Source organism: Misgurnus anguillicaudatus, chromosome 18, assembly GCF_027580225.2.
Source record: "Misgurnus anguillicaudatus chromosome 18, ASM2758022v2, whole genome shotgun sequence".
In the NCBI taxonomy this organism is placed as follows: domain Eukaryota; kingdom Metazoa; phylum Chordata; class Actinopteri; order Cypriniformes; family Cobitidae; genus Misgurnus; species Misgurnus anguillicaudatus.
The window spans coordinates 26,532,651-26,547,410 of NC_073354.2; the positions used below are offsets into that span (position 1 = coordinate 26,532,651).

The 14,760-nt window shown below is 37.3% G+C and overlaps 1 protein-coding gene across 1 annotated transcript; it reads right to left on the reverse strand.

The window, feature by feature from the left end:
- Positions 1-652: 652 nt before the first annotated feature.
- adgrf3b (adhesion G protein-coupled receptor F3b) lies at positions 653-11,184 on the reverse strand. Its single transcript, XM_073856224.1, has 18 exons — positions 10,966-11,184; positions 7,222-7,282; positions 6,995-7,007; positions 6,092-6,232; positions 5,840-5,995; positions 5,685-5,734; positions 5,478-5,536; positions 5,214-5,350; positions 4,912-5,130; positions 4,584-4,820; positions 3,327-3,467; positions 3,017-3,216; positions 2,757-2,936; positions 1,363-2,673; positions 1,236-1,277; positions 1,117-1,149; positions 896-950; positions 653-788 (listed from the first exon to the last, which is right to left on the reverse strand). Exons 1-17 carry the CDS (start codon positions 10,977-10,979, stop codon positions 927-929), a joined length of 3,018 nt encoding a protein of 1,005 aa, XP_073712325.1. The 5' UTR covers positions 10,980-11,184; the 3' UTR covers positions 653-788; positions 896-926.
- Between the last annotated feature and the right edge of the window lie 3,576 nt (positions 11,185-14,760).

Sequence of the window (14,760 nt, forward strand, 5' to 3'; positions counted from 1 at the left end):
CCTAACTATCAGTCACAACTATCAGTTATTTTTTATATAAACAGTGTTTAGTTTACAGTGTTAAAGAAGTATTTTTCTGTATTTATTGTATTATATGTGGTTTGCTCTTTGTACTGTATGGTTTTGAATGTCTGACTGCTAATTCACCCTAGCTTTCTATATGGAATGTATACAATACATATTTCTATATCTACCTATCAGTCATTTGAAAAATATATCCATATTTATGAGCGCTTAGACATGTTAAATGAAATGGTTTTAAATGTACAATATATTTTGCCCAAAGTGACAAAACTATTATTAAAATGGTAAAACAGCACATAGAAATTGAAGCAGAGCTAAAATTGTAAAATATAGTGGTATAGTGGTCATTGTTATTACAACTGAGGCAGATCACATTGATATGAGATTAGAACAACACAATTTTTACATTGCATTTAAGAGCATAAAACAATAGTCATGAGATGTTATTTTAAATAAATAAGTGTAGAAACACTACAGATAAATTGCAGATATGTACAATAGCTCTTTCATTGTTCCTTTAAAATATACAAACAACTATCATAAATTAGTGCACTTGCATAAATATATATATTTGTCTCTGTTTCTCACTCTTTGTTCCTAAAATTTAAGTATGTTAAAGGGACGACCACAGATTTTGGGTCTTTGAAAGTACAAAAGTCCTTTTGGATCTTCATCAAACTCTCCCCTCCCCTATTTTTGTTGCCTCTGCTGCCGCTGTAGCTCTTGAGGTCTATCCATGTCCTTCATTGTTTTACATGCTCGTACTGTAATACACAATTAAAATAAGAGGAATTAAACAATGTTTGATTTAAGTTAACCTTCAACTGGTTGTAAACATAACAAGGGAATTAGGTAAAATGCAAATGTATACCTTGTGTCTGTGTTTTCCTTGTACAGATCATTTATTTTCCATCTTTGGCTGGTTTCTGAATGAAAACATACAACGAAAATGTATCAATTTAAATAAAATTGTTTGGTAACACTGCTGTTTTACATGCTTCAAAACACCCCAACTGGCAGTAGACTACAGGGCGGATTCGTTTCCGCCCCGGAGTCTCTTGCTGTGTGGGACTGAACTCGCCGTTTCCTTACCCCCATAACTATTCTCAATATTTCATCTCGGACCTGGAATGAAAAAACAAACAAACATTAGTGGTCTGTGGTTGTAACCATACTGAACAGATGCAATATCAGTACCAACAGGAACGTACCCTCTTCTCTGCAAAACATCCCGTCAACAAGATGAAGAAACCCTGAAAGAAATTGTACAAGTTATTAAACACACCATTTTCACAGTTACGTTTCATTGAAAGTGTTATCGTTGGTGCGAATGAATACCTGAAGGGAGTTGACTATAGTGAAGGCATACTGAACGAGGATGGTAGTAAACTGTGTGAAGTCGTCCATTATGAAAACCAGGAATCCCAGAACCCAAGTTCCTCCAAAAACGGGTGTGAGGAAGAGAATGACTTTGATTACGGCTTTCGCTGACTCTTTGTCCGCCTTTTTGTCGGCTTCCGCTCCAGACGGCTTTAAGACCGTCGCGATGACCACCACCATGGAACATATGTTTGCGAACACAATGAACCCAACTGGAAAGAGGAACGCGTAGATGGATCCAACCATTGCTGACTGATAGGTAAGCCAGCAGGTCTTCACGCTGAAGTATTCAACTTGTTTGGTCTGATCGTAGTACACGTACGTAGCCGCCACAGTCAATGTCGGACAGACGTAGCCGAGCGTGTATCCTATGATCATGTACACCTTTTTCGAAATGTGGCTGAAAACAAAAATGAGCTGGTAGGCCAACATGATGCTGAGGGAAAGCATCCAGAAGAACATGGCCAGGAAGAAGTAATGCTTCGCCACCACCAAAATAAGACATGCGGTTTCACTCAAAATCGATGGGAAAGCGGAAGCCAGGAAGCTGATGTCGGCCAAGAGCAGACACAGAGAGATGTTGATGAGGGCCGTGTGCCTGAAATAGGACAAGCTGGACTTGACCACGGTCTTCCAGACCAAACCCTCGATAATGATGTAGACGATCAGAGAGCAGATTGAAATGCCCAGCCCGACATAAGTGAGCTGATCTAGAAAAGGCAAGCTGACGGCAAACTTGGACATGAGCATGGAGAATGAGGTGAGATGGTTGCATTCGCAGTAAGCGGTTCCTCCTGGATTTTTCACGTACTCGCAGCCGTCGGTCGACCATCTTTCCTCTGTGACGTTCCAGAACACGCATTGCATATCACCAGACTCTTCGGTTTGGAAAGCCATTTTGATGTTGACTGTCGATGAACTCCTGTTCTCAGCGGTGGTGGACACGACTATGCTAGGAAACAACGCATGTTCGTAGCCCAATTTTGGCATGCGGTCCGCCAAGTTCTGTATTCCCATGGTTTTTACCAAATCTGCAGTGGCGTTCAGGCCGACATCCACGTTGAAAACGCTTTGGTTGCAAGACGAGCCAGCTCGGCAAATCCCTAGCTGAATGTTGGAAGAATTGTAACCATTGCTGTTATTGATCCGGATGCTGTACATGAGATTTTCCACGGATGCCAGATATTGAGTGGCCAGGTTGTTGGTCACCGTTTTGTCTCCTACATCCCAGCTTATATTCAACATACTGCTGGCTGACTCGAGGAAATTCTTGAGAAGAAGAGAAGAAATGATTACTTTAAAAACGAGAAATGCTTGCTTTTATATAATGGCAGTGAAAGGAAGATGCTCACTTCCAGAAGGTTCTCGCCCAGTGGCATGTTTGCTGACGCACTCTTCATAGTTTCGAAAACAGAAACAGCAGCTCGGACGTCACCGATACCATTTCCGCCTTCTTCAGCTGTGTTGTTTCTCAAACTCTCAAAGATATAGGCGGCGATTTCTTGTGTCGCCCCAAGTCCTTTTTCGAAATCCTGGAGAGACATAATTGAGCCTGTTAGACTGATTGTTTCCACATCATTAGAGTCATTAGATTTGATCAAGATATACATACCGATGCTTGCGAGGTGATTGTGTTCAAGACTGCTTTGACACACAAGCAGATTTCATCCGCCCACGTATTTCCATTGCACTTGCGTGTATATACGCCCTGTTTTCCAACTTCAGTACAATAAAGAGTTGCCGTTTCATTATCCTTCGTTTTCGGCCACGTTCTGTCTGCAATCACTTCCTGTGCACAAAACCCGTCGCCAGCTGAAAATAAAGTAAAATGTCAATTTTACAAATGTTGTAGCATCAAAGGGAGAATTTGTAGGATCTGCAAACATGCAATCACATATCCTTCTTGGTTTTGTAATACTTACGGTATATTACTGGTAATTTTATTGTGCGATTGCGTAGCTGATACCGTGTGTTCTCTAATGTACAGGAAGCATCGTATGAACGTGGTTTAGTAGCCGCTGCGCAATCGATACTGAATGATGCGGTATACATGATGATGCCATTGCTCACTGCAAAACAAGAAAAGCACTGTTGGCAATGTTTGCTTGAAAAAACTTCATTTATTTGCACTTCATGGCTAGGGATGTGGGTTTTGGGTAGGTGCAGCATACGTATATAAAATGCACAGTGGTCCCAAAAGGAACTTAAAGGTAAATATGCCAATTCATTTCATAACAGTGGCGAAGCCAGAAATCTTCAAGTGGATGGGCCTTTATAAAACAGGGTGGGCAAAGCATAGAATGTACATAAACTGGGGGCATGCACAACAAAGCTTTTACACTCGTGCCGGCGTATGTTTTTTTTCCAATGGAAGCGCAGCGTTTTTCAAAACAGCCAGCAGCTGTCAGTTTTTTCCGTGCTGTGAAAGCCAGGTTGGTGGTTGAGCACCAAGACGAGAGTTGAAAAATATTCAACTTTGGGTGAAAAGCTCAGCTGTCAATGTAAGTTCTCACACGGCGTCCAATCACAGTGGAGAAAGGGCGGACAAATATCACAACAACCAACCGTCTCACAGCTCATTTAGTTATTTTTGTTAAATTATTTACACATTTGTCTGGAAAATGGCCTTCTGATTGGGTGTGCCACAACTCAAAGTGGGTGGGCCCAGGCCTGCGCAGGCCCACTCGTAGCTTCGCCACTGTTTCATAACAAAATATTTTAAGTAAAAAATTAAGAAGTAGGCTTATTAATATGGGATCATGTCTGTGAAATCCAGGATAAAGTCTCATAATCTAATTATTTAATATGTTTGTTTTTAAGCATTAAATTTTACTTTAATTTAAATTGACATGACACCTTACACAGGACCTTATACACAAGATGCATTTTCACCAAATGTTTTGGGTTTTCCCAGGCATGTTGTTAAGCCATTTTCTTTGACTGGATCCAGTATCATTGGCAGAGTAACAACATGAGTACTTCCTTTAGCCGAATTAAAACAGTAGATGATGCTAGATTTGTGATTCCCAATGAGCACACATACAGTAATGAAAAAATGCACCATAAGTTGTTTAGGCCTACATAAAGTGTCAGCCATGTTAAAACAGTTAAATCAAACTTTGGTGCTCCTAATCTCATCGCTAGATTATAAAACTTTAGCCTGAATTTCACAGATAAGGTGCTCACTTGTGTAGTTGGTACTTGTTCATCAGCTCCAATTTTTAGTTTAGCTGTATATGTTTCTATGCTTGTCTCAATCGTACAGTTAAGGACAACAGTGGCGGTTGGGGTCGAAGTGCAGTCTGCTGTTGGTGGGGTAGCCGTCACATTAATAACCTCTGGCAACAGTGCGATCGCAATGGGTGCCATGGCCATGTGAGCTATGTTTTTAGTGGTAAACAGGCAACTGTACGTTCCTGAAATATCAAAGGAGTGATTTAAGATTACGGTACTGAAACAATAAAACACATGCCGTCCTGTAGCACTTTGATGATTGTTGTGACTTACCTGACCAAAATCCATTTGTCGATAGAAGTGTGACTGTTGAAGTTGTGGTACATACATCTGATAGCATGACTTGACTTCCTGGTCCCAGGGTCATTGGACTTTCACTATCCCTGGTCATTTGCCACATACACGAGTCCATCTGTTCTATACAGGTACAGTTCAGTTGCTGTCTCGCGTTATAGCACAACTTTTCTTCGGGTGCTTCGATGTAAACCATTCCTGTTAATGATAAAATGTAGTACTGTGACAGTGAAGTGACAAATGAACCAACTGATTGGTGAACCAATGGATGCGGCGTTTACCTAGTGTCTTAAGGTTGAGAGAATAAAATGTTGCATTATTTAGCAGTGTAGTGACTATGCTTTGCACTTTGGCAGTGGAAAACACAGAAAACAGATTCACTGTGAAATTGTGCTGGTACGTATTTAACCCTGTGAGACTGTTTGAAAGAAGACAGAAAAGGTTTCGGTTAAATCATTCAAACACTCTTATTCAAAATAAATGACCATACAATTTCATAAAAATGGCAAACGTTAATAAAACAATGATAAGGAAATAAATCTCACACGCTGCCAGTTCCGTTAAACGTATTGAAGGCGTTTAGCACACGGAAAGCAGGCTCAATCTGAAAAGCAAATGCGTCTGATGATTGTTTCTGTATGATACATGTATGTGGTCTGACATTTGAACTTTATGAGTCATTAGGCTACTTAATGAACTATTTTTTATTAAAGAATACAGTAATAATCAATCAGAAGGAGATCCATACTTACGTTAAGAGGCAAAATGGAAGCACTACCGGTCATTGTGCCAATGAGAGAAACTATAAAGAAATGGCATTTAAACAATTAGCAGCGTTTTGTCATCCAGTACACTGACTTGCATTAAAATTCGATCTATTGTTGGTGTTTACTGTACAAATGCTCACCATTTACTTTGGGAAGGCACAGAGGAGTGAAGTCTGATATATTTGCCACACAAACGGCTGCATTGCAGCATGCGTTTACGTTGTCACAAACATTGTTGCTCCAAACGTAGCCCGTTCCACACCAGCATGTTGTATTTCGGCCAATTATTTCACACTCTGCAACAACAAATATTATTATAAGCAGCTCTAAAAATTTCAATTAAAGCTTTAGGGCGCATTTTCTACATGCGAGCTTAAAAAAATTTGACTTACCTGCTGCTATTTCTGCATCTGTGATAGTCACACCTGTTGTTGTGTCAAGAACTCCTATTAAATCTGGCAGAAGACTTGCAACATTTAAGGTTTTGTTTCCCTCAATCATGACCTCTGCCCAGTAGGTGACATCTGCAGACTCTGTAAAAAAATGGATCAGAACATTCTCTTTTTATATAGCATAAATATAATGTAAGGAGTTTGTTTTACTTTAAATGCGCAATAGGCTTTATGCCCAGCTGCACCACTTCCTGAACTTCAGCCAGCTCCCCGCCTCCTGCCCGCCATCCTCGGACAAACTGACCGCTCCAGGTGTGACCAAATACTGTTGTTGTGACTACTGAGGTCAGGCACACCTGGATCAATCAGCTTGTCCAACAATGGCAGACAGGAAACAAGGAGCTGGCCGAAGCCCAGGAAGCAGTGCAGCTGAACACAAAGCCCACTGTATAACTGTACACTTGCTGCATGTTTTATTCTGTTTTTATACATTGTTTCTCAGTGTCTGTATGGATGGGAAACAATAGATTTGAAGAGTTTCGTAGCAAAACGAGATAACCACCAATTTGTTAATTGTTCAGAAATCCCGTTTTTTGGTTCTGCAATCCAATTCATTTCAATGCAACTGCAGTTGGTTTGTTTTGATTTAAACCTTTATAACTTAAAAAATACAGCTAAGTAGCACAATAAAACAAAACAATAACATGATAACATAATAATAAACATGTTTTGACAAAAATGTAAAAAAATGGATTTATCTCGTTTTGCAAAGAAACTCTTCATTTACAGAATTTGTTGTTACTCATTGTTTCGTGAGATTTATCCCAACGTGAATCGTGAAAAAATTGTTTTCCAATAACTGGACAGATTTATTCTGCAAAGGTCTGGTGAAATCAAACTTACCCACACGTGAAACCTGTAGAGGACAGATAAAGAAAACAAAAGTATGTTATCAGATTGCTTATTGTAGTCATAATTCAGTTGTCTGTCATAAATGTGTTATTATATAGAGAGCTGGATGGATTATTGTATTGTATTATGACAAGAAAATAGCAGAAAAATGTATACTAATACTTTTAATAAGATAAAAACTGTGTTTAAATCTGCTTTTATTAACTTTATAATCTTACCTGGCTAAAAATGAAAAGTGCAGCAAAAAACAGCATGCCTGCCTGAGACAGCTTCTTGACCCTAAACGTAAGATACATCATTGATATTGTTGGCAATGTAACATTTCTCTAAGTCTAAATGAATTATAATGCTATGCAGCAGCCAATAAACATAAAGGGGCGGTTTCCCAGACAGGGATTAGACTAGTCCTAGACTAAAATAAATGGAAGAGCAGTCCAAACTGAAAACAACTGGCACTGACATATCTTTAAATACATCAGTGCCCTTTGTTTTACCTCAATATGCACACCAGTAATGTTTTAAGTATGGGATGTTTGTTAAAACTAGTTATATTTCCAAATTAATCTAAGGCCTAGTCCTGGCTTAAAGGTGTAGCGAATGATTTTCTCAAATTTTAGAAAAGAACCGCCGCCTTCACTTTTTTAAAAAATGCAATTGCGCAACACTCCTGATTGACTACTAGGAGGACCAATAGTCTTGATGATCCACCCGGAAAAAGAAAATCCTCTGCAATACCTTTAAGATAATCCCTGTCCAGGGAACCACCCCATTGTGTAATATATTTAATATTTAAAATACACAAAAATACTTTTTATCTTTGTAACAGAAAGAAAATCCCTGATCCCGCAGACACATTACATTTAGCTTTAATCAGCTACTGAGCTAATGACATTAAGTCTTAACACATAAAAACACATATTATAAAACGGCTCGTTCTGGTTCTTCATTCTGATTGGTTGAAACGCGTTCTAAGCCGTGATAAAATACCCCGGTAAACCCACGGTTCAGACCGCATCACAAGTATCACTGCGCCACTGTTGCTTCATACTGATTTATGAAAATAAACACCAGTCTTTAATCATTTTTTTATTTTTCTACCTTTGCACAATTATGGCGATATCCAGATAAATGTCAATAAATAAAACATTTCGTCAATAAAAAGCAAACGTTCTCTGAAGTTTTTTTGTCTTATTGATATTTCCGCTATTATCCACAAGATGGCAATCTTATCCAACTTAAACACTGAGGCATTCACTCGACACAACAGCGTTGTGGTGGATTTAGCGTGACGTGTGTTTTGATCAGGCTCTGAATCTGATCTCTTACAAAGTTCTTCACAAAAATGGAATTATCTCTGTATTTAGCTGAAAATTTGAGAGGTGATAACTGATAAGACAACAAATGAAGGTAGGATGAAAGTTTTTTGATGTTGTTGGAAAGCGGATGGACTGTTCTTTCATTTGATATCTTATGTTTATTTAAAGAAGATAATTTTTCTGTAAGGCATTCAACTAAAACTGGGTGGCAACGTAAAAAAAAAACGGGGAAAAAGTTAAGCATGCTTCCAAAAATATTTGATCAACATCACTTCAACAGTTGCACGATATAAATGTTAATGTATAAATTAGATGAATGTTGATTTATAAAATAAACACCACAGTCTTTAATCATATTTTCATTGTGTCTTTGCTGCATCTGTGTTGTTTGTGAACTGCGCTCTGTTTCAGTCACACTTGATTCTGAGGAACTACTTTGTTTGGCGGAAGAGTAATATTTATACTAATATAATTACAACTTATTTGTGTTTTATTTTATAAAATCCCGCTAACGTTATGAATATGAAGTAACCGTTTTATAAACGCAATAAACCCCTCGAAGCGTTGGGTTACCAGTGCATTTTATAACAGCTAAGGGGGTTTAGGCACTCCGCTTCGCGTCGTGCCTAACAACGCCCCTTAGCTGTTATAAAATGCACTGGTAACCCACTGCTTCTTGGGGTTTATTGCTTTAAAACACTGCTTCACTTATTTTAAATACTGTTTATCAACATGGATACTGTATGTATATTCTAAATACTTAATTATGAAGCAGAATTCGTATAATATACAAATCCAGGATCAGACCTTCAGTCTTCAACAGTTTGCCAAATCGACACAAGTAATAAAGAATACATAAATGTACAAAAATATGAAAAAAATTGCTGGGAAAAATTTACTAGCAAGTAAATGTTTGTACATGGCCATTATTATTCTAAATAAAAGTGTAAAAGTTATACACAGAGCTGGGTAGTAACGCATTACATGTAATCTGGATTATGTAATCAGATTTCAAAAATCAAGTACTTGTAATTGGATTAAACTACATTTTAAAATACTCGTAATCAGACTACTGTTACTTTTTTATGGATTACATGATTACATATTATTCACACTATGGCAGTGTGATGTTCACAATTTTGTAAATCTCTTTTTTTTTTTACATTTTTCATAATAAACTTGCCTACCGCTTACGTAAGACAAGATGCAAAGGCATTGATTTGGGTAGGGACGCTAGGGACATGTCCCTACCAATATCGAGGGATCACTGAATTGTCCCTAGCAATAATTTCGACAAACAATGAATCTGTATGTACATATAACCACTGATGTGAGTTTGTTTTTTATGTATTACTTTTTTATTTAAAATAAAGCAGATCTGGAGGAAATATTTTGGTTCAGTTTTTAAATGGCATCACAAAAAAGTTAAAATTAACCAAAATAATAAATAAAATAGAATAATTGTATATTTGTTGTTTTTGGCCCTGTGACCTTAAAAAATAAGATTATGATAAAAGTAAATCAGTGTCAGTATTGTGAAGTATTAACTGTCCATACATTGCACTTTAAAAGTGAGTATTAAAGGCTCTTGTTGGTGAAATAAAATTGAATATTTTCCCCCTCTTTATTTATTTGAAATCAAATAAAATGTCAAAAGTAATCTAAATGTAATCCAAAAGTAGTCAGATTACGTTACCAACGATGTGTAATCTAAGAGATTATATTACTGACTAGAAATTTTGTCATGTAATTCGTAATCAGTAACGGATTACAATTCATAAGTAATCTACCCAGCTCTGGTTATTAAAAGTATAGATCTGCTTCAGTTGTACCTTAGTGTACTTGAAAAAAATATAGGTTATTAAATATCAGTAAAACTTTTGATTTTTAGTGTATTGAAATAAATGGCATCTCAAACGAGCACAGTTGAGTACACTTAGATGTCCTTAAGTTCATTTTAAGGAGTACTTAAGACTCATTTTATATTATGTACAAAATTGCACTGTAAAAATGAAAGTTGGATCTACTTAAACAAATGACTTCAATTGGTAACAAAAATGTTTTTGTTAACTTTAATCTTCTCCTATTAAGTGAAAATTGAAAGGTGAAAATTTTTGAAAACAATTACTTCAGTTGGTAACACCAAAAAAATGTAAACATTTTCAACTTAATTGTTCCAATTAAAGTAAGAAAATGTAATTGGATTTTTTTAAAGTTAATCCAACTTTTTACAATGTAATGCATTTACTAAGTGTACTTAAATAAATTTTATTTTATTTTCACCTGGGATGACAGGATGTTTTTTTAATTATTGTAATGTTACTGAAGTGTTTTGTAATGTTTATTAATAAAAATAAACAAACAAAACCCCTTCAAACAACATTATAAACAACTACAAACATTATAAACAACTTTGAATTTATAATTCTTATAGTTGAAATAATATTATAAACAACTTATATCTTAAAAACCATGAGGAAAGTGTAAGTACAAATAAGTGTTGGGATACTTTCCAGCCCTATTTTAATGTTATAAGCTTGTGCATTGTATTCAACGTACAGACTGATTTTTTTTAATCTAAATAATCACGTTGAGCTGTTTAACTTTAATAATAAACCAGAAGATATAAAAGTAAAAAATACCGACCTTTTAATGTTCATTTTGAAGAGAGAGGATCAACAAGTTTGAAAAGCAATCCTATGTCATAACAAATGTTGCCTGTGAAGAACCCGTTTCCAAAGTGAAATTGGCAGCTGAATGAGAATTAGAGAAAGGTGATGAATTCAGTAGGGGTGGCAAAAGCAAATTTACAAAGCTTTCTCTCCCATTTGCATTTTACGTTCCCTTGGTTCCACAGGCCACCTGGAAGTTAGCACACAGAGTTATACCTTCAGACTTTCCATTGAAATTTGTCTAACAAATATAGCTCGACTCAGAATGCCTTGTCTGACCATGATTGGCTAGTTTGTCATTTGTTGCCGATTAAGAACATTCCAGATAAAATATATATAGTAATTTATGAATTTTAAATAATCTGAAATGATGTGCTGTTTTGGAATGATATATAATACCATATGAGCCGAGTTACAGTAAATTGCATTTATTAAACTTTTTTGGTTATTATCTCTGTGCTTATGCAACAAATTCCAGTTAATGCTGTTGCCTTTTAACCCCAGATGCCAACAGGAGAATCATTCTAGTATAATCTACTGCATTTCAATAAATAAATAAATAATTATAACAAAAATCTAAATTGAAATGTAATTCCCTCAGGTTTTAGGTCAGTCTGATGTCATGGAGTTATAAACATTGTGTAATTAAAAAAATAATTCAAAACGGGTTTCTTCTTATTTATTGGCATAGATGTGGTCATGTTTCCCGCTACACTGGCCACTGCTGCAGACAGCTCCTATAACCCACCTATGAGTATGGTAATATGTGGTAACACACTGTGAAATCTACACTGACTGTTTATTTAACTTGAGGTTAAACTCAACCTCATCATTTGGCTGTGGTTTCTGTTGTTATATAAACTGTAGTTCACCTTAAAAGCAATGCAATGTTAGGAAAGGGCAGATGGAAAGATTGCATTTTTGGATATTTCTAAAAATATTCATAAAAAATCAAATCTTCAGAAAAGGTGTAATAAAAACACTTTAGTAAATCACTGTTAAGTTAGTATGGTTTCACAAATGCAATAAATTCAATCAAATCCAATGTGTGTGCATGTAAGTGAAACTATGTGGATTTTCTTTATTTTATCGAAAAGTTAAAGGTTTTAAAGATTTAAAGATTTATTTGAAAGGAAACGTGCTTGCAAATGTAGTCACTTGTTTTCTCCAAATGCATTTGTTTGTTAAATAAGCATCCATGGAAATTTATCTGTTTTGCATGGCCATTCAAAATGAGATGATGTTCTTGAGGAGAAAATGTTGAAGTTCAGTTCCATAGAGGAGACACAGAGTGAAGTCTTTATATTTGTTTAAAATGTTTAGTACTAGAACATTTTAATTGTCATTACGTCATATTAAATTATTTTATTTTACATCAAGGATGCAACACAATGAAATATCTATAAAAAAGAATGTGTGTTGTATCAAACAATATATTTAACAGTGGTATATGTTATCAAAATATATATATATATATTTATCTGAATTAAAACATTTATATAAAATGTTTTCCATAGCAACATCTTTTCTGGTATATTAAGGAAAAAGGATAATGGAGCGATCAACAAAAAGACACAAAATAAAAATCAATTTATTCAGACTTGTGAGTGAACTTTTGTGACTGGTTATGTTCACTTTCTGAACAGTGGCGGAGCCAGAGACTGGCCACCCTGGGTGCCACCCCAAATTTAATGCACTACTTTCACTCCCTCAGTAAGCACTTCCCATTAATCCCTGTGTATATTTCCACTTGCGGCAGCGGAGCACATATTAAAAACAAATATTAACACCGAAAGCTCTAATAAGTTGACTGAACTAATTTGATTGAGGAAACTCATTCCCTCAATTTAATTAAGTAATGGGTCTCCCAAAAACATACTATAGGCCATTTCATCGGAAGCACACATGTTGCTGCGGTTATACAGCTGGTCCGAAGTTAACTTCCTGTCTGTTTATTTATCAGTCTGGCTATTGGCTAAGCTGACCGCTGTTACCTTGTTGAAAATAAAATGTTTCAGTTTCCTAAAGGCAGGTGAAGACAGCAAACATGGATCACTGTTGTGTGGAAAGGTTTGGCAGCCAGGCAAAATTCAAGGATCTATATTTGACCCAACAATGGGTTAAACAACTCAGCATGGGTTAAATTACAACCCAGCAGGGCTGGGCTCATCCCTTTTGACCTAATGAGGAGTTGAAAATAACCCAGCATCTTTTAGTAGCCTAGTTAATACGTGTTTGATAAAATATCTGAACAAGAGTAATTTAATTAGGACCTGAGCACAGAGGAGCAGGCCAGAATGGGCCTAAACATGCTTGTAAACTCATGAAAATTTTTACACGCGTCAGAAGTGGTGAAAATTTACATGTGGTATAGATTGCACAAATGGGCGTGTAGAAATGGCTCAAGATATTCAAGAGAACAGCCCCCCCTCTCCCTTAAACGTACAGGTATGAAAGGTGTTGTTGGAGGCTGGGTCCCTGGCGGCCTGACAAATTTAGGCGTTTTTGCCATGAAACAGGAAGTTGTTCTAACTTAGGTATACAATGTCCAAAGTCACATCATTATAAAAGAAACTAATTATCAGGGAAAATATTTTGTTCCTATCTTGCACCGGCGGGAAGCCTATTTGTCCCCCTGACTGCTTAGTTTTCTTCATCTCGTCCAGGGAGCGTTGCATCCTCGCCCTGACCCCCTAGCCTCACCGTAGTCTTCCTCATCCTGCGGAAAGCCTATTCGTCCCCCTGACCGTTTAGTTTTCTTCATCTCGTCCAGGGAGCCTCGCATCCTCCCCCTGACCCCCTAGCTTCACCGTATTCTTCCTCGCTCCCGCAGACAGCATATTTTATTCTCGGACACTCCATTACTCGGAGGTTGAAGGTCGCGGGAAGGTTGTTCCTTGGCCTCTTGGGCATGAAATGAAATTTTAGAAAATTTGCTATTCAAAAGGTTCTAGTGGCATTAGTGAGCAACCCCACATAAGATATTGTTTGTATGAACTTGCTTGGGCTCCGAACTTCAACACGGCGCATCAGCCGGGGGAACGTCCTTTGTCGCAGGAACGTCCACCTATAACTTTTTTTGCGGCAGACGGAAAGGCCTGTATCATAGGGGTCAAAGGTCGCTGGGCCTTGAGATTCGGCACGATGTTACGGCAAGGGGCCCCGGAACTACGCAACTTTCTGTAAAGTTTGGGGCCTTTGGGCTCTCGGGGGCCGTACGGGAGCCGGTTCCGTTTGGCGTCAAACAAGTCGCAGAAAGGTGTTTCCTGTGCAGCAGGAAGACTCACCCATTTATTTGATGAAACCAAAGTAGGCTGTTGTTGTACATCCCAAATATAGCTTATATGAAGCAACGTATCTAGGCTGTTGCTGGAAAAATCATTTTTAGCCCAATTATTCATAATTTACATATGCAAATTACCTAATGACATCAGGCATGGCTTCCTGTACGTGTACAACTAAAAAAATACAATTGGAATTATGAATTATGACGAATTAACACATTTTAACACAGTGTCCAGCAACAGCCTATTCAGGGCCTTTCGAATAAGTTACCATCGGGATGTACACTAACAACCAATTTGTTTGCGTCAAATAAGTTGAAGTTGGACATGGGCAGGAGATCCACCTCCATGATCCAAGGTGCTCTTCAGCCTTCCGACCAAAGAGCCCCATTGCCGGATACAATTGTGTCCAAGAACATCTTATGCGGACTCACTCAAATAAGTTACAACTGGATAAGATCTGCAGAAATATCCGTCCAAAACAG